At 39.3% G+C, this 20924-nt stretch overlaps 1 protein-coding gene across 1 annotated transcript in view; it reads right to left on the reverse strand.

Moving 5' to 3' along the window:
- LOC126088113 (golgin subfamily A member 8Q-like) overlaps positions 1-20924 on the reverse strand; it is a 202781-nt gene that overhangs the window by 94588 nt on the left and 87269 nt on the right. Inside the window, exons 4-5 of the mRNA XM_049906211.1 lie at positions 18546-18673; positions 9430-9596 (exon numbers count right to left, since the gene is read on the reverse strand). Coding sequence (XP_049762168.1) covers positions 9430-9596; positions 18546-18673 — 295 coding nt within the window. The remainder of the gene's footprint in view (positions 1-9429; positions 9597-18545; positions 18674-20924) is intronic.

Genomic DNA, 20924 nt, shown 5'->3' on the forward strand with positions numbered 1-20924 from the left:
CTAACTTTTGACAGAATTTGGGACATCTTATGTAGTCATTTCTGTGGTGAAACTCATGTTGTGGTTTCCTGCTTGCAGTTTCATTTTTGTTACAACAAACCAAATCTGTGCTATCACGCATCGCTCAGAATTGTCTGAAAGATGACATTGTGATCCACATGTGATGGATGTCAAAAATATTATGCAATTGCTCTTATTCAAGACATGGTTGTCAAATTCAGTCCTGACCTCAGAGGATTGGCACAACACTCTTAAGCCTTCTAACCCCTCAGCTGCAGAAGTCCTCCATATTGCTTCCACTTTTTAAATAGTGCACTTGACGGACATGAAACTACAAGAATGTCCTGATGTATGCGAAGTTGCTGGCATTCAACCACCATCACATGACCCTCCACAGTCCTAGTCATGTTTCTTCAGCTCGACAGTTTCTACATCTACATCTACATTTATACTCCGCAAGCCACCCAACGGTGTGTGGCGGAGGGCACTTCACGTGCCACTGTCATTACCTCCCTTTCCTGTTCCAGCCGCGTATGGTTCGCGGGAAGAACGACTGTCTGAAAGCCTTTTCTGCCTTTACAACCAGAGAGCTTGATCCACTGTCTAGGGGACACCCTGCAAAGCTAACTGTGCAATTTGCTAACTGGTCTCATAGGTCCCAGTGTTGAATTGCCTATCTACTTCATAGAGATAGATTCTGATAGCACCGAAAAGCCTAGTGCCCTTACTGAACTGAAGTGTGTACATAAAGTGGAGAAAAGGGTCACATGGAGATAGTTTGCAAATGCAAACCATGAGACCATGACTTCAATATGCTGGTGTCCAATATCAAATGTTTGCATGCATCTTTTTCTTTAAGTTGAAATTAACAGGCAACAGGTGCATTTGATAGGCACAGCCTGCTTCCTCATTAATCTTGAAAAATACACAGTAATTAATTCAGTTGTCCACCAAACAAAAACTGTATGGAGCCAAATTTAGCATCAGGAGTGCCACACATGAAGGTTCAATGAATTTGAAAGTAAAATTTTATTTACCTACTTGATGAAAACCTAAGAAGATTTACTCTTACGTTAAATCAGTGAATAGATCAAAGCCAGCTATTCAAACTCTCTGTGACTACAATGGCATTAAATGGAGGATGACACAGAGAAGGTTAAAATATTTAAGTTTTTTTCCAAAATTGTTTCACTGAGGAAGATCACATTGTAGTTCCTCCTTTAAATCATCACACAAATGTCAAGTTGATGATTATGGGATAAGTGAGCAACAATTAAAGTTGTTCAACAGAGGAAAGGCCACTGAACCTCAGGAGATACCAATATGAGATACCAATATGATAGAGTACATGAAAAAAACTCACATAGGTTGCTGAAGGACTGAAGCGTTTCTAATGATTGAAAAAAAGTGCAGGTCATTTCCCATTTTCAAGAAGGGTCATTGAACAGACACACAATACTATAGGACTATATCTCTGACATCAGTTTGTTGTAGAATTTTGGAACATGTTTTACGCTCTCATATTACAGAATTTCTAGAGAACGAAAATCTCCTCTGTAGGATTCAACATGAGCACTGAAAATGAGAGCGTGAAACCTGAATCACTTTATTCATCCACCAGACCCAAAAAGCAGTAGATACTGGCACCCAGTGTGACGGCATGTTCCTTGACTTCTTGAAGGCATCATTCAATAGTTCCACACTGCCACCTAGTGAACAAAATATGAGCATATGAAATATCAGACCATCTGTGTGACTGTATGAAGAGTTTCTAGAAAACAGAACACAGCATGTCATTCTCAATTGAGAGAAATCATCAGAGATACAACTAACTTCGAGCATACTCCAAGGGAGTGTTATGGGACCATTACTTTTCACAATACTTATAAATGGCTTATTGTGCAACACTGGAAGTTCTGTGGGGCTTTTGTGGATGATACTACTGTATACAGAGAAGTCATAATGTAAGAAAACTGTAGCAAATTGCAGGAAGAGCCACAGAGGACAAACACTTGGTACAGGGACTGGCAACTGATTCTCAAGATAAGTAATCACATAAATAGAGAAAAAGATACATTATTGTATGTTTACAAGATTGCAGAACAATTACTAGTAGCAGTCATATACATAGAATATCGAGGATAATGTGCACAGAGTGATTTAAATTGGAATGGCCACATAAAACTAATCACAGGCAATGCAAATGTCAGATTGAGATTCATTGGAAGACTCTCAGGAAATGTAGCCCACTCACAAAGGAAGTAGCTTACAAAATCCTCATTTGACCAATGCTTGAATACTGCACCAGATAGGATTGGTAGAGAAAACAGAGAAGATCCAAAGAAGAACAGCACATTTCATTATAGATTCATTTAGTAAATATAAAAACATCATGAACATTCGAGAGCATATGTTCCTACAAGAGTCAACCAATATATTGCTTCCTTTTATGTAAATCTCTTGTAAAGACCATAACAGTAAAATCAGAGAGATTCAAGCTCACATGGAGGCTTACCAGCAATCTTTCTTTCTCCACACCATTCACAACTGGAACAGGAAAAGGGGTTAACAGTGGTACCCAAAGTACACTTTTCCAAACACTGTAAGGTAGCTTGTGGGGTATAAGTGTAGATGTAGATGTAGATGTAGATGTATACTGCAGACATCAACTCATAAGATTGTTACATATAACAAACAAGCCTTTCATGTATGCAGCACGGTCACAACACAAATGACATACCATCAAGTCCAACACTCCCTGGACTGAACAGGCTTCAAGACACCATAGCTGCAAACATATGTCGGCTACACATCTTCCACTCTATGTTTTCTCAATCTTGAATCCTGTCAGTTTCATGTATAACTCCAGTCCCTCTAAAAATATTCAGGTCTGTCAAAAATATGCACCCCTTTTTTAATCCAGGTTGGGATACATCAATGACATCCTAACCCAAGCATGTATTTAAATTGATTTTAAGGCTACAATCAATACTTAAGTCACTATCAATTCACATCCCATCCTACAGCATGACAAGCTGCATTCTAGTTTGGTAACTGGGTAATACTTTTCTAAATTGATCTGGAAGATGCATACTTGCAAGTTCCGTAGGGTCTAGAGTGTCAACATATTGTTGTTCTGATTACATCTTTTGGATTATATCCCCTTAAGTACATTCCTTTCATATATCAACTCCAGCCATTTTTCAACACCATCTGAAATAACTAACAGCTGATATCCCATGCTGTGAAAACTACTGAGATAACATTATTGTCTCAGGCAAAACTCATCAATCTAACCAATCCTCACATCTCGTTTTCTCATCACCAAGCTGCTACCTTCCACTGTAACCTACAAACATATGTTATTTTTAAAGACCATATTGAACAGCTGCACCATGTTCTCAGCAAAGATGACAATACATTGACGTAATGTCATCTCAGTGACACTGTTCGCATTAACTAACCTACCAAACTTTTTAAGCTACAATGCTTTTTGGGGAAGTTTCCAGCACACACATCTCAGTTCAGCATCAGTGCTGTCCTATCTCACTGCACCACAGATGGCACAGACCACACAACTTCACCAAGCTCTGTACGGGCACTTATTGATTGCGTGAAATTGAGTCATGTGATACTTTCTGCCATATCAGGCCTTTATACTGCTTGTGTAACGTAGGGAGTATTGTATATTTATTAAGTTTCATGTTGAATCATGAGACAATATTCTGCGCTTATGACGGTACTTTTCAAGCCCAAAAGTGAGGGAAACTATAAACTTCCTTCTGAAGGAAACTGGAAAATATAAATGTAATCTTTGGTAAATAGTACTGAACTATTGCCAAATTATTGCTGTTTCTATTTTTGTTTATGATCTATCACTTTGTGTAAAAGATTTATAATTATTAGATACATCCTGAACGCAAGCAACGGTAATGTCATCTTGTTTTAATATGCAATGTGTGTACTGTTGTGCCGCAATTAATTTACTTGGCACAGCTAGGTAAAACTGGGACACTATCCACAGCTAATGCAAGATTTATTGGATGAATGCAAGATTTATTGGAAGCAGGTCAGCTTGGGATGGCCAGGTGAAGTTATACAGCTGATACAACAAGTACTGTCTTCGAAGTGGTTACCACATGCTACAGCCAAGCAGAGGAACCAGGGGCTTAACAGTATTTATGCAGCAGAAAGTCAGAGCTGCTGTGGCATGGGTGACATGATTGCCTTACGTCTAAGTCATGGCTTTGTTGTGGCTTATGGGTTAGGAACTGATGCTTCATCAAAACAGGGATGGGTCAAGCCCATATAAACAATCTTCATTTTTAGACACAGGTATTGCAGCCAGCCTCCAGCTCTGATGAGCAATCCTACAATGTTCTATGAGTCTACATAGATCAACTAGTCACTACCTCCAGAACCTGACACTGCTAGCTGCGGCCCTGCTGTTCGCATTGAGGCAACTGCTGCCAACTAAGTGCCCACCAACTGGTGGGTCACTTGTGGGCCTACCTCAGCTGCTGCCAGCATCACCACTCCACTGCTAACCCACCTGTGGTGATGATTTACTGGCCTCCTGAGCTCTGTCAACCTGCTTCCACCAACCACCACAGGAAGCTTGCCACCCTGAGCTCTATAAGTGGTATCAGAAATGGTTACTGACACCTGCAGCCGGATCCAGGGTCCAGCCATAATGTGCAGTTCAGCAATACAGCTTTGGTAAGTGAGGTTTTTTTTATTTGTGTGACCTTTTTCTTCTGTTTTGTACACAGCCAAGGATAGATTGATGTGCACAGGAACTTGAAGGTACAATTTGTGAAACCTGAGTGACCTACAGATTTGTTGCAGTACTATTTATTCATAGCCAGTGAGAGGCCAGCATTATAATTTTGTGGGTCATGAACTGCTGTGTATGCCGGCAGTACCAGCTACGTGCAATACTTTCCGACATTATGGGCAAGAGGCACATCAATGCTCAGAGTCTCAATGGGCTATGTTCCATCACAAGGATTACTCTATTTTTTTTCACTTATGCCTAAATGTTTGTGGTAGCTGTCCTTGCTTTGTTGATGTGCAGTGTACTTTATGTGTATTGTATTTTTTCATAGAGGTTACACAAATGCTACAAACACAAGCAATGATGATGCAGGAACCAGCTGAATCTTTCGTGAAGCACATCACCAAACTATTGGAGAGGGACAACACATTACAAAGGCAGGTGGACACTTCAACAGCAGGTAATGCACGTGGACACAGTGAACTAAATAAGATGCTACATGCACAAGCTTCATTAAGTGGACCTGTTCCTTCTGTGGATCACATTGCAGCTAGTCTAGTGGCTCCTTTTTCTAGTAAAGTGAATGAGGATGTGTCTGCATTTACCTACAATCTGGAAGCTGTTGCTAGTCTGGATAATTGTTTGGGCAAGGTACATCTGCACACGAGCAAGCTACGATTGGTGAGTGAGGCAAAGATGTGTGTCATGGATCTTGAGGGGTTGAATAAAGCACAAAAATTTGAACAACTCAAGAAGAGACTATTAGTGCTACCACAAGCAAAATAGTGCTATATTTTTTTTAAGGAGTAACTTGAGATGTCCCGGAAATGAAAAGAGTTGCTGGAAACATTCTTTGATATGATTAGGAAAATCAGTGTGCAAATGTATGAGTTAACACAGTCCCATGAGGCAGATAAATTATTCTGCAAGAGGCAGAACACAGAGTGCTAGATATGTTTTTGAGAGGACTTCCACCCAATACACCAAGGAGGGTATTGATGGAAAATCAATAGGATCTGACTGCTGCCATTAAGGTTGCTAAGCAACTGGAGGATGTAGACATGGTAACTTGGGTGCAGGGTAATCAGAGTATTTTTTCCTCAGATGTAAAGTGCTGTAAGTGTGAATCACATTCAGGAACTATGCCATCAACTGATATGCTACAAGTGCAGGATGGTGGTGCATCATGTGAGGGATTGTCAGAGTAAAAAGCAAAGAGAGTGACAGGGTGGTGGGGCATCGTGCAGAGGACTGTCAGAGTAAAAATCAAAGAGGGTGATAGGATGATGGGATATAGTGCGCGGAACTGTCAGAGTAAAAAGCAAGGAGAGTGATATCATGATAAATCACTGGAATCAACACTGCTCAGTTTGCATATTGGACGAAAGTAATACACAATCCTTGGGCTGGATTTTCTGAAACAGCATCACAAAGAAGTTGATCTTTCACAGAGCACCACTGAACCCTGTGGGACACTGTTGCCTCTGGGGACAACCACTGCAAATAAAACATTGTCGCAAGGTTCGCGGATTGTGGAAGTGGAAGCAAAATAAATGGCATACGTGTTCTTTTAGGCTCAATTTGCATGACAGAGCACCAATAGGTATGGGAAAATTGCTCTGGGCGAGTGTGGGTACTGACATACTGAATGATATATTGTTTGTTGTAGAGCCATTTGAACACAGTGACAAAATTGATACATCACACTGTTTTGTCTCTTGAGTGTGGATAATTTTGGCTCTGATGAAGTGGCTCGGCCAAAAGGATTATTAATTGTCAATCTGCACATCCCAGATGTGGAAGATTTAGAAAGCATGCATGGAGACCTTTGTCGCAAGCAAATCTTCAATACATCTGCATTACATGAAAATGAACAGCATTTAAAATGGAAATATAGGATAGATATGTAAACACTGTCAATATTATTTGCAGATTTGTTCAGTCCTTGTGGTCCATTCTCTGTGGTGCCCATGACAGCATAAAATCCTGTTGAGGGATAAATCTTCTGTTTACAAGAAGCCATACCATACACTTTGGTACTTGCAAATGGTAATGGAGGAATTCATAAATCAAGGATGGAATATGGAGGATAGAGATAGTCGATAGGAAGCACATATTGTCACTGTGCCTAAAAATCATCAGACAGGACGGACAAACACAGGTTTTGTTGCAGTTCCCAATATCTGAACACAAGAACCATGATGGAAGCATATTGTATTACAAATATAATTGAAAGATTTGGCAACCTGGGTCAATGTAAATACTTCTCCACAACAAATTTAAAGAGGGGTATCACCAGTTGGAAGTGGTTTCAAGAAGATCAGACAATGACCTAATTTACCATTCCATAGGGACACTACCAAACTCAGCAGATGGCATTTGAGCTTGAGAATGCACCAGATACAATCCAATGGCAATTAAATGGAGTGTTAAGGGGATTAAAACCACATCAGTGTATGGTCTGTTGTGTTTTCTAAAGGTCTTGAGCAGCATACACAACAGATGGAGGAAGCGCTATAGGGGCAGTTTTTAGTACGCTGAATGTTATATATTGAAAAGTGTCACTGTGTGTCCACAAAGGTGAACTATTAAGGTCATGTGATTAGTTGAGATGGTGTGAACCTTGCCGCAAGTTTGATATGTGTTGTCCCTGATTTCTTACCACCACAAACTGTGAAAAAACTCCAATCATTATTAGATTTATGTAATTACCATAGAAAATTTGTCAAAGAGTTTGGTGAAATCACTGAACCATTAACTCTTTTGTTAAAAAATGATATAAAATACCAGTGGACAACTGACTGTCAAACTGCATTTGAGCAACTGAAAGAGATGCTAACAACTAGCCTGGTACCCAAATTATGAGAGAGAATGTCTCCTGTTTTGTGTTGCAAGCAACCAGGTGACAGGATGCATTCTAAGTCAAGATTTGAATGGCGTGGAACAACCAGTAGCATATTCATTGAGGCTGTTAAATGAAGCTGAATGGAATTACTTAAAGCTATTGTCACTGTTACCTATATGTTAGGAAAGTCAAAGTCATAACAGAGCATGCTGCATTAAAATGGTTATTACAGTTGAAGGATCCTTCATGCAGATTAACTTGTTGGGCACTAAAATTAAGTGAATTTAATTAAACACAATAAGCTATTGTATAGGATGATAAAGTTCGTGCCATGTATTTTGGTACCCACAGCACTGACAGTTGAAGTGTTGAAGGAAGCTCACGATCATGTATTATCAGATCATGGACGACGAAGAACAACTTATCACTGAATAACTGAACAATAGTGGTAGAGGAACGGGAGACAAGAAGTAGACCTGCGTGTGAGGAACTGCATACCATGGGCACAATGTGCCAATCTCAGTCATCAACAAATACTGCAGCAAAGATTACCCGAGGCAGCCGAGCCATTTTAAACAGTGGGAATCAACATTTTGGGTTCATTCAACCTAACACTGGTGAGCAACTGCTACATTTTAACCATCACGGACCACTTTTCACATTATTTTGAAACAATTGTAATCCCAAATAAACAAGTACTTACCATGGCACAGGCAGTGGTAAACAACTGGTTATTCAAGTTTGGCATTCCCAAAACAAAATTACAGATCAGAACACTAACTTCCAGGCCAAACTGATTAAGCAGCTGTGTCATCTATTGTGAATCTGGAAACTAATAACTAGTCCCTTCCACCCTCATTCAAATATAAGAACAGAATGTGTTCATTGTGCTATCAGCAAAATGTTAGGTTATTATGTGAACAGCAATTACAATGACTGGGATGTTTATCTGCCCTATGTCACAGCTGCATACAATCCTAAAGAGCACGAAAGCACTGGATTCTCGCTATTTGAAGTGGTATATGGTAGAAAGATTTCATTGGCTTTCAAAGTGTTTACAGCTAAAGTTGGGAAAAATGGGGACTCAATGAAGAAGCCTGGGAATATATTGTGTGGGATGTGCGGAAACAAGTAAAGAAATTGAATATGAAAGTGCTTGATCAGCAAGAAAAAATGGGATAATGTGTTGTTAAACTACCCAAGTATAAACTCAGTCAGTGGGTTGTGCTGGTGAACCCCTAGACACCAAAGGGCAAAATGAGAAAAATTCTTACATGGTATCAAGGATTATATCTAGTCATAGAAATGACATCACCTGTGAATATGAAGTTGCAGTCACTGACAAGAACCTCCACTGTTCAATCTTTTATGGACACTTTAGAAATTTCACTGTAAATGCCATGCCATGCACCCTGCATGGGGAGCTAAAACTAAGTGCAAACTTGCATGACCTTGATTAATGAAAAACATCTATTCTTTGAATGTAGCATTTTTGGGCAGCCAAAATCTGACTGAAACAACTTTCACAGCAGTTAAAAATGATCCCCACTTATCGCCTCAGTCATAGTCTTTCAAATAAAACATTAGGCTGCTACAACATTCGATCACCAACATAAAACATTAATCACTGCTGTTTCAAATTGTTTCACAGATTAATAGACAAATGAATGAATCAATCAATAATGCAACAAATAAACTATTATTTCTCTATGAAATGACAATATATGCAATTGGATGTAAGTAATTAACTTCTATTTCACTAACTCTAAAAATGCGTGTATCCATAGATTCTTCTCTACTGACTTACCTTCAAGGGCTACAATCTTTTTTTCGAGGGATGCAGTCTTGCTCCTCTCCTTTTCATGCAAGAAGGTAATGTGTTCTGCAGAAAGCTGTACTTGTGAGCTAAGTTTCTTTGTAGCCTCAACAGAACTTTGAAGTCTGTGGTAGTCTTCTTCTAATTTCTGCATTTGACTACAAATGGCAATTACAAACACATACAATGAGCCAATATAGTTTAAGCAACATTTATTTAAAACAGTGCAAAACAGACAATAATTTTTGTGATGATTAATTTGGATTTGCATTAAGAACATATGACTGGTTTCAAAATGCTTACATTTTGTTGTCACTGTTGTATGACAGACTAGCCAATTATTATTATTGTGACCCAGAATCCTTCTGATATATATGACAGCAGAATATCATTTGTTTAATGTGGCAATCTGTTGTTTAAAAGTATGGCCTTTTGGAAAAGTTGGGTAGTAACATAATAAAAGGAAAGGCAAGAATTCACCAACATCTGATAGCTAGGTTTCACATAAACATAACAGACTAAATGTTCAGAAGGTTGTTCTAGCTGCTGCACCCAGAAAACATGGTCAGCTGCCAATGTAACTTTCTACATGTGTACACCATCAGTGGGTACATAAATAATTAAGCTGCCAATTCTCTATGACAGATAGAATGGCCAACAGAGTATTAGGACTGTTCATGTTTAGTTTTTTAACAGCCCTAGTAGGGTATACATGGGGTGTGAACAGCATTAGATGTTGAACTACACTGATTGAAACATGCATTATCAAGATATGAGGGCATTCAGATGTGACAATGGCCTGATGTTGAACTGCACAGGAATGTGAAGGCAGACATACTCACAGTCAAGCTACCAGATGATGACAAGTGAGGATTGCACCAACTGCATCGTTAACACCTTCAAATCAGTGCCTACCATCCAAGAACAAGTAAGAGATCCACTGCAACATTCTGTGTCATTCCGCACCATTGGCCAGAGACTAGCAGCAGTTAGTCAAGAGAATTACCGTATCATGCATAGGCTGTCATTAACACCAAAACACAAATTACTGCATTTGGAGTGGTACCGTGACCGTGACTGCTGATGAATAGCATTGTCAGCACCCAGATATCAATGGCCAGTTACAACAGTTGTTGGCCAGCTTGTCCCAGAAGAGGATGTAACAGCTCTACACCACACTTCCTAACCGAATTAGGGCATGCATCCACGCCAGATGGGATGTTACATCTTAATAGCAAGTGGGCTCACACCGCTAAGTTCATTGTAAATTTCTTTCAGTTTTGTAATCACTGGGAAAACATCACATGCCCTCTCAACCCGAGAAGTTTCTTTTCATTTTCTCTTTCCCTTTTGAGTGTTTCATTTGTTTTGTCTATATATGAATTCATCTCCCCCGCCACATCAGAAAAAAGCCTAACTTGTACATTCATACTTTATCTGCTTCCAATGCTCATCAAACCAAGCTCCACCCATCTTCCTAATGGTCACTCTACAGTGAGTGACTATAATACCCTCACAAAAAGATCCTCGAAGAAAGATCATCTACCTTGCTTGATCAGTATCTTCAATCTATTGTCAACACTCTCCTTTCCTACAACCCAGGCATGGATCACTTCCTCCACTGCCTTTTCACAGATCCTGTCTCATTAATGCCAGACTTCTGATGATGCTGTGTCCCTGAACAGAAGCATTCCTCGGGCTTATGGTTTTCCCAGTGTCTTTGTGACACTAAACAAAATGCCTTCTACATCTACACGGATACTCTAAAAATCACATTTAAGTGCCTGGCAGAGGGTTCATTGAACCACATTCACGATTCTCTATTATTCCAATCTCACATGGTGCGCAGAAAGAACAAACACCTATATCTTTCCGTACGAGCTCTGATTTCCCTTATTTTATCGTGGTGATTGTTTCTCCTTATGTAGATCGGCATCAACAAACTATTTTTGCATTCGGAGGAGAAAGTTGGTGATTAAGATTCCGTTGTAATGAAAAACGCCTTTCTTTTAATGATGTCCAGCCCAAATCCTGTATCATTTCAGTGACACTCTCTCCCACATTTTGCGATAATACAAAACGTGCTGCCCTTCTTTGAACTTTATTAATGCACTCCGTCAGTCCTATCTGGTAAGGATCCCACACTGTGCAACAGCATTCTTAAAGAGGATGGACAAGAGTAGTGTAGGCAGTCTCCTTAGTAGATCTGTTACATTCTCTAAGTGTCCTGCCAATAAAACACAGTCTTTGGTTTGACTTCCCCACAACATTTTCTATGTGTTCCTTCTGATTTAAGTTGTTCATAATTGTAATTCCTAGATATTCAGTTAGATTTGACTGATTTATTGTGTAACAAAAGTGTAAGAGATTCCTTTTAGCACTCATGTGGATGACCACACACTTTTCGTTACATAGGGTGAACTGCCAATTTTCCCCCATTCAGATAGCTTTTCTAAATCGTTTTGTAATTTGTTTTGATCTTATGATGACTTTCTTAGTCAATAAATGACAGCGTCATCTGCAAACAATCCAAGACGGCTGCTCACATTGTCTCCCAAATCGTTTATATAGATAAGGAACAGCAAAGGGTCTATAACACTACCTTGGGGCACGCAAGAAATCACTTCTGTTTTACTCGATGACTTTCCGTCAGTTACTATGAACTGCGACCTCTCTGACAGGAAATCATAAATCCAGTCACATAACTGAGACAATATTCTGTAAGAATGCTATTTCACTACAAGCCGCTTATGTGGTACAATGTCAAAAGCCTTCTGGAAATTCAGAAATACGGAAACGATCTGAAATTGACTGTCAATAGCACTCAACACTTCATCTGAATAAAGAGCGAGTTGTGTTTCACATGAACAATGTTTTCTAAACCCATGATGACTGTGTGTCAATAGACTGTTTTCTTCGAGGTAATTCATAATGTTTGAACACAATATATGTTCCAAAATCCTGCTGCATATTGATGTTAACAATATGGGCCTGTAATTAAGTGGATTACTCCTACTACCTTTCTTGAATATTGATGTGACTTTTGCAACTTTCCAGTCTTTGGTATTGATCTTTCATCAAGCAAACTGTTGTATATGATTATTAAGTATGTAGCTAATACATCAGCATACTCTGAAAGGGACTTAATTGGTATACAGTCTGGACCAGAAGACTTACTTTTATTAGGTGATTTGAGTTGCTTCCCTATTCTGAGGATATTTACTTCTATGTTACTCATGTTGGCAGCCGTTCTTGATTCGAATTCTGAAATATTTACTTCATCTTCTTTTGTGAAGGCATTTCAGAAGGCTGTGTTTAGTAACTCTGCTTTGGCAGCACTGTCTTCGACAGTATCTCTTTTGCTATTGCGCAGAGAAGGCATTGGTTGTTTCTTGCCGCTAACATACTTCACATATGACTAGAATCTCTTTGGATTTTCTGCCAGGTTTCAAGACAAAGTTTCATTGTGGAAGCTGTTATAAGCATCTCACATTGAAGTCCACGCTAAATTTTGAGCTTCTGTAAAAAATATCCAATCTTGGGGATTTTGCATCTGTTTAAATTTGGCATTTTTTTTATTGTTTCTGCAAGAGTGTTCTGACCTATTTTGTGGACCAAAGAGGATCAGCTCCATTGTTTTTTAATTTATTTGGTATAAATCCCTCAATTGCTGTTGATACTATTTCTTTGAATTCAAGCCACATCTGGTCTACACTTATATTATTAATTTGGAAGGAGTGGAGATTGTCTCTCAGGAAGGTGTCAAGTGAATTTATATCTGCTTTTCTGAATAGGTATATTTTTCATTTGTTTTTGGAAGATTTGGGGATTACAATATTCAATCTCACTGTGACAACCATGTGTTCACTAATCCCCATATCTGTTTTGATGCTCATTATTAACTCAGGATTATTTGTTGCTAAAAGGTAAGTGTGTTTTCACAAACATTTACTATTCGTGTGGGCTCATGAACTAACTACTCAAAATAATTTTCAGTGAATGCGTTTAGCACAATTTCGGATGATGTTTTATGTGTACCTCCAGAATTAAACATGTATTTTCACCAACATATCGAGGGTAAATTAAAGTCACCACCAACTATAATCAGCAACTGTATCATCTGAATTGGTAGATCGGTAAAAGTATCCAATTATTATTTTATTCTGGTTGCCAACAATGACCTCTGCCCATACTAACTCACAGGAACTATCTACTTCAATTTCACGGCAAGATAAACTACTTCTAACGTGCCACCACCAACCATGTTTATCCTACCCTTTCAGAACACCATTAGGTTCTTCGCAAAAATTTCGGCTGAGCTTATATCTGGCGTTAGCCAGATTTCAGTGCCTATAATGATTTGAGCATCAGTGCTTTCTATTAGCACTTGGAGCTCTGGTACTTTCCCAACACAGCTATGACAATTAACAACTGTTATACCAATGGTTCCTGTATCTACGTTCTTCCTGTGTTCGGCTGCACCCTCTGTGACTGAAGCCCTTTTGTGTTTTCACAAGACCCTCTAACCTAAAACACCGCCCAAGTCCATGCCACACAGCCCCTGCTACCCATGTAGCGGCCTCCTGTGTACAGTGGACAGCTGACCTATTCAGCGGAAGTAGTGGCTCATCGACCATTTTAACTACCTACATACAATCCACAATTACTTTCACTTTGCAGTTATATTTACAAATATACCTCCAGAAATGCTCAAGTACTCATAACACACCATCATATGCCAAAGTTTTATGGAACACCTAAAGGTTACATCTTTATGATCTGGATCGACAGCAAGAACATCATCTATTCCTCCCTTCAGAATATTAACATATATCCCCAAATCACCTTCACTTGCATCTTCTCAAAACAATAAGCTGTCTTCCTGGCTGTCCATCTCCACTTCTCTGATGGATCTGTGGAAACCTCTCTTCATATCAAATAAACCACATATCAACAGTGCGACCAATCTCATAGTCATGAGACCTTGTGTCACAAAGTTCTTTCCCTACAGTCTCAGAAACAATAGGCATTTATCTGCAATAAGTTAGAAACAGGAGCTTTCCACATAGTTGCTAGAGCCTTTGCAGACAGATAGTTCCCTTCTGGTCCAGAAATGTATTTCTTGATCTGACAGTAACAAACTCATCAACACTATGAACTAGCCACTGGTCAGTACTACCCTTACTACCCAATTGTGAACCAAGTCTTAATTCAACCACATTTTGCCAGGGCTTTGTCTCCTTTCATCTAGCTCTGAAAATAGGGCTGTATCAAACCCAAAATCCTACCCTCATCTCCATGGTGGAGTTCTATTGTCACCTAACCAACATGATGTCCATCCTCAGTAGCTGAGTGGTCAGTGCAACAGAATGACAATCCTAAGGGCCCAGGTTTGATTCCCGGCTGGGTCAGAGATTTTCTCCGCTCAGGGACTGGGTGTTGTGTTGTCCTAACAATCATCCAGGCTGGAATGATGAAAGTGAAACACTGTACCAACACTTCCAGCAAAGTGGTGACCCACAAATAGCTATGGAACTATTGTCCAGCTTGGACATGTCTTGGAGGCAGAAATGGGCACAAGCAGTCAAAAATATGGACTTTACCCACTTGAGCAGGAAAGCATGGAGTCTTCTGAGAAAACTGGGAGGAAGTGCACCAGCATGCAGAAAAAATTCCAAAGTAACTCCAGACCAAATTGCTTTCCACATCATTACTACCTCAAGAGCGCCTGCTGACAAGAAACACACAAGACATATCAGATGACAGCTTCGTGACCTGAAAAAGATGGCATCTCCCTCATCTGAGTATACCCATCCCTTCACAGTTTCATAAATTGACTCTGGACTGAAGGACCTCAAACCTCTTAAGGCAGCTGGATTCGATGGTATCCATCCAGAATTCCTGATCCATATGGGAGGAAAAACTGAGAAATGGCTGGCAGGATTCTTCACTGACATCCTGCTGACTGATCAACTTCCATTGGAGTTTAAAAAGGCGAAGATAATATCTGTTCTGAAACCTGGCAAACCCAGCGACATGGTAGAAAGCTACAAGCTTTTTGAAAGGCTAATATATAAAACAATAAGTAGCGCTATCCTAGAGAACATTCGAGTTGATCAGCCAGGCTTCAGACCAGAGCGTAGCTGCTGTGACCAAGTACTGTCTCTCACATTCTTCATAGAGTCAGGATACCAAATGAAGCAGAAAACATCTGTGGCATTTGTTGATCTAACTGCTGCCTTCAACACCGTGTGGAGGGAAGGCCTTATCTACAAATTTCTCCACATCATACCCTGCAGAACAATGGCTCGACTGATTAACAGCATGCTAAGTGATTGAAAGTTCCAGGTAATCACCGGAAGCAACATAAGTAAGGAAAGGAGGTGAACAATGGATTGCGTCAAGGATCAGTTCTCTCACCATTACTGTTCAACCTATATCTATCTAATCTACCTAACACTTCGTCCAGAAAATACTGCTATGCCAATGACCTGCCTCTAGCCGTATGACACCAGGAACTGAAGACAACAGAAGCGATTCTAACCAATGACCTGTCTGGATTAGATAATTAGTTCAAAATCTGGAGACTCCAACCCAGTCTGAGTAAAACAGAAGTGTGTTGCTTCCATTTAAAAAAATCAGTTGGTGAACATAAAATTGGAAGTAAGTTTCAAGGACAGAATTCTTCGCCATAACTGGAACCCAAAATATCTTGGTGCCATCCTGAACTGTACACTATGCTTCAAACAACACCTTCTTAACTTAGCTCAAAAGTTGAGGACTCGAAACAACATCCTCCATAAGCTATGCGGAACTACCTGGGGATCTTCAGCAATCTCCCTGTGATCTTCAGCTCTGGGCTTGGGGTACTCAAGTGCTGAGTATTGTGCACCTGTTTGGATGATCAGTGATCATACAAGGCTTGATGACACCCAGCTGAATATGACAATGTGCATAATATCTGGCGCAATCACATCTACTCCAGTTTATTGGCTTCCACTGTTAACCGGCATAATGCCTCCTCATCTAAGCAGATGTACTGCCCTTATGAGAGAATTCCACAAGATCTTCAGGAATTCTAACCTACCCATGCATAGCGACCTGCCACTTTTAAATCGTAAGAGACTGAAATCATGTCATCCAACTCTGTGCGATGCTGCTGACATGGTTACCAGGGATTTGAAACCTCTTGAAGAATGGAAAGGTCGGTGGGAAGCAGTGACAGATGTGCACCTGCATAACATCTTCTCAGGATTCGACCTACCATGCAAGACCTGGACAACTCTCAACAGAATCCGTACCATCCATGGCCGATGCAGGGATGCTCTCTCTTAAGTGGAAGAAGCTGCCTAATCCAGCCTGTGACTGCAGGGCTCCACACCAGACTGTTCACCACATTGTCAGTGAATGCAGGATTCAAGCCTATCACGGCGCTGAAGAGGACTTCCTGCTAGCAAATCCAGATGCAGTGTGCTGGATTGAAGGACTGTATATTCAGTTGTAAAGACAAACTTAAGTTTCTTGTGTGTCAATATGTATATATGTAATTTAATTTTCTGATATGTCTGTATTAGCCATATGCTAAAAAAATAAATAATAAAATCATCATCTCATCCCCATCGACGCACAAGTTGCCGAAGTGGCATCAAATCGAAAGACTTGCACCCAGCTAACGGTCTGCGGACGTGAGGCCCTAGTCATACATTTATTTACAAACATGATATCTGTTGCCACTACTGTTTCTAGTCTGCAGCTCATGAGCCATTCTCCTGTGAATGACCCAGATATAATTCCTGTTCCATGCCACCACCCACCACTCCTATAGCAATTCAGTCTCAGGCTTTTCCTATCCCATCAAGGTTATTACCATGTGCAAAAGCTGTAACTTCATATACCAGCAGGGCAGCATTCTATGTGAGAATAACAACTTATCAACTGTCCACCTGCACAAATAGCCACTGCCAAGTGTTGGCTAACAATAAACTTGCCCATACAAAGGCTAAGCATGCTGCACATCACAATACAAATGTTTCTGCCAGTGACTTCAGTTACCATGGCATTTGGATCCACCACTACAGCACCAGCTCCTTCCAACCACATAGGTGGGAACCACCTCTTCAGCATATGCTCTGCTCTTGTAACCACCTTTGTTTCAACTTCTGCTAGTCCTCATCCTCAGATACTCGTAAACAGTCAACCATGGGGGTGTACATATTGATATCTGTGTCTGTGAGAGAGTGTGTAGTAAACTTGCCCATACAAAGGCTAAACATGCTGCACATCACAATACAGATGTTTCTGCCAGTGACTTCAGTTACCATGGCATTTGGATCCACCACTACAGCACCAGCTCCTTCCAACCACATAGGTGGGAACCTCCTCTTCAGCATATGCTCTGCTCTTGTAACCACCTTTGTTTCAACTTCTGCTAGTCCTCATCCTCAGATACTCGTAAACAGTCAACCATGGGGGTGTACATATTGATATCTGTGTCTGTGAGAGAGTGTGTAGTTAGGCTAGGCAAAAAGAGGTAGTTCTCTTGAAAGCTGTGTTCTTAACATATTTTAAGGTGGTCCCTCAGATTTCCTATCTAAAGGCCTGGTGTCCATCAAATAGGTTTAAATGTCCTACATCATATCAAGATGCTGAAATTACAGACTATGCAAACGAATGAACTAAATTTAATTGTGGACTGAAGTACTTCTTCCTGCATGACATTTACCCATTTTTTAATCTGCACAACTTCAAACTACAAGCTTCAAATCATGTAGGATTTTAAGAGTGCAAAGTATACTAGTGTTAGATATGAACTACCAGGTTTTTACTTTGTTTCAAAACTGAATACAACTCTAATTACTCTTTGGAGAGTAGTCTATGTGTACACATATTTTTAAGTCACTGTTTAGCAAGAATTTGATGAATTTAACTGAACCTTATTTTGTGATCAACTTGTAAAATTAATGATTCCTCAGATGCCTAAATATTATCGACACTATAAACATGTGAAATGTTTCAGTATGACTTATCATTAGAGTAAATGAAGGTTTTTTTATGAAAAACAAAAAAAATCCATTATTATTAAAATCAGATACAAAACAATACTTTACCTTCTTAATTCTCGTACTGAGTCAGTTAGCTTATTCTGACGAGTAACACAATTTTCTTGATATGCCAGCTGACACTTCAGTTGTCGATCTTGTTCATCTATAGTATGTTGGAGCTTCACATTCTCTAACTGAGAAAACATTCAAATGGACATAGTGAAAGGCCTAAAAGTATGTTCTGTACAAATGTTGTACAGTAATTATAATGATACAAACTAAAACTGGAATGAGGGAGAAGTTTGCTAAACAGAGTACAGATAAATATATAAGCTTTTCCCTTCTTTTAATCTTTCCTTACAGCCTGTTGCTTGTATTAACTGCATATGGATAAATGTCTCAACATATGGTGACTATACTAAGAGCTGGGAAGAAAACCTTCAGTTACATCTAAGATAGGATAAAGGGAATCACCTAGGGAAAAATCGCAAAGTCTTGTTCACATATTCACGCTGTCTAACTATTGGTACCCATACTGTTATCATCTTGACAGATCACATTATGGGGAATAAATAAGAATGGGCATCCCACAAACTGACATGGTAGACAGAATGGTGAGACTACCTCTGCAGTCCTCTAGACTAAATATATTACTAGTAACACAAATACTAACTACTAAATGACAATACTGACTTAATGGGATTGCTAGAACATTGTCAGTAAAGGGTGATGATCTTGATCCAAAGCTGATTTAGAAGAACTCAGGACTGGGATGAGACTGCTAAGGGCATGGCTCTCTTGAGGTTTAGTACTATGCAATATCTTGCCAAATAATTCAGACCATGACAGACCTGTGTATCATGGTTAGTCTTGACGAAGGCCCTATTGCCATGTATGAGTTCTTGGAATGTTTGTATTCCAAGTTGAATGAAAGAATATTAAGAGCTGTGGACTGAAAAATCTACACTATCATTTCAGGCCATGGAACACGTCCAGTTACTTCTGCATTGGCACATTGGTACAGGAACTTGGACAGTATAAACAACTAATTGTATCATAGAAACCGAGTTTTTTTCTTTTATAATAAACTGCAAACGTTTGGGTTCCAAAAATGGATTAGTGAACATAAAATAACATCAAATAAAATAACAGACGTGCAGTGAATAATCAAAGCCCAAATAGAACTGAAATCTGGTGTAGGTAGTACATTTGAAACAATATTGCAAATATTCCAAGAATCTTAAAGAGAACAGCAAGGCTTATTTAATCATAATAATTATGACAACAGTAATACCAGTTTAATAATAATAATAAGCATAAGCATATTCCATGGTAACTGTATATGAGTCATTGATGAAGATGTAGAAGACGTCTACAACATGACCAGAAGATTCTGAATGACAGCAAATCCAACTAAAAGATGATAACTGAAGAGTTTAACACAGGTAGAATGTAAACTAAATGGTGATGCTTCTTGGGAAGTTTTGGAAATAATATCAGGAATGACATGGGACATTTATCAGCAGAAATTCCCAAGAGGAACAACATGTTTGTCTATAACACAATCATGGACAAAAACATCTAAAATGAGATTGATCACATTTTATCAAATAACAGAGAAATTGTACAGGAAGTGACAGTTATTATGTTTCTTACTATTGTATGACTATTGTATGTGATCATGCATGTGTATGATGCAGAGAGAAAATAGGTACAAAGCTATAATGAAACAGATTCATCAGGCAGGAAAGTAGAACTACAGACTACAATAATCTGCTTAAAAATGCCGAGATATACCAGATTAAAGTATATAGCACAGTCATATTCTTATAGAATGATGATTATTTAGAGATATGCAGAAATGGTATTTCTTTAACTATGCTACTGATACAGACAGGAAAATATGTTACTGGTAGAGTAAAAAGGCCAAAGAAAACAGTCTCAAACAAGACAAGTCAACTGCTACAGACAAAGTTAGACTTTATAATAAGCACGGCATAATATATAAACAATACTATTTGGAAATGTCTCCCAGTGAAAGTACAACAAGAATTTGAAAAGAGAAATAATTGAAAACAATAGGTGTGTGAAGAAAGCAAAACAGAAAGTTAAACAATGGAAAGTCCATTAAGAATAAACTTTGCAAATTGTGATTTGGCTTCACAGCAGCTGTAGAATATTTCAGAACAAATGAAAATTTGTTCTGGTCAGGCAGTTGAACTTGGATTTGGATTTCCCACTTATTGCACTGTGGCAATCTGATCGTATCTCCAGGAGTGGCCCAAATCTCCATTTGTCCCAGTGTCAACTCTCGCTTGTGCTTGCGCTATATTAACATGATGAGACACTTTTCTCTCTCGTCATTGCCTTGCTATGGCTTGAAATACTGTGCTGCAGTGTCTGAGACACTGCACTGTTGATCAACAGCCGCATTCAGTTATGGAT

Source organism: Schistocerca cancellata, chromosome 6 (assembly GCF_023864275.1).
Source record: "Schistocerca cancellata isolate TAMUIC-IGC-003103 chromosome 6, iqSchCanc2.1, whole genome shotgun sequence".
NCBI classification, from domain to species: Eukaryota; Metazoa; Arthropoda; class Insecta; order Orthoptera; family Acrididae; genus Schistocerca; species Schistocerca cancellata.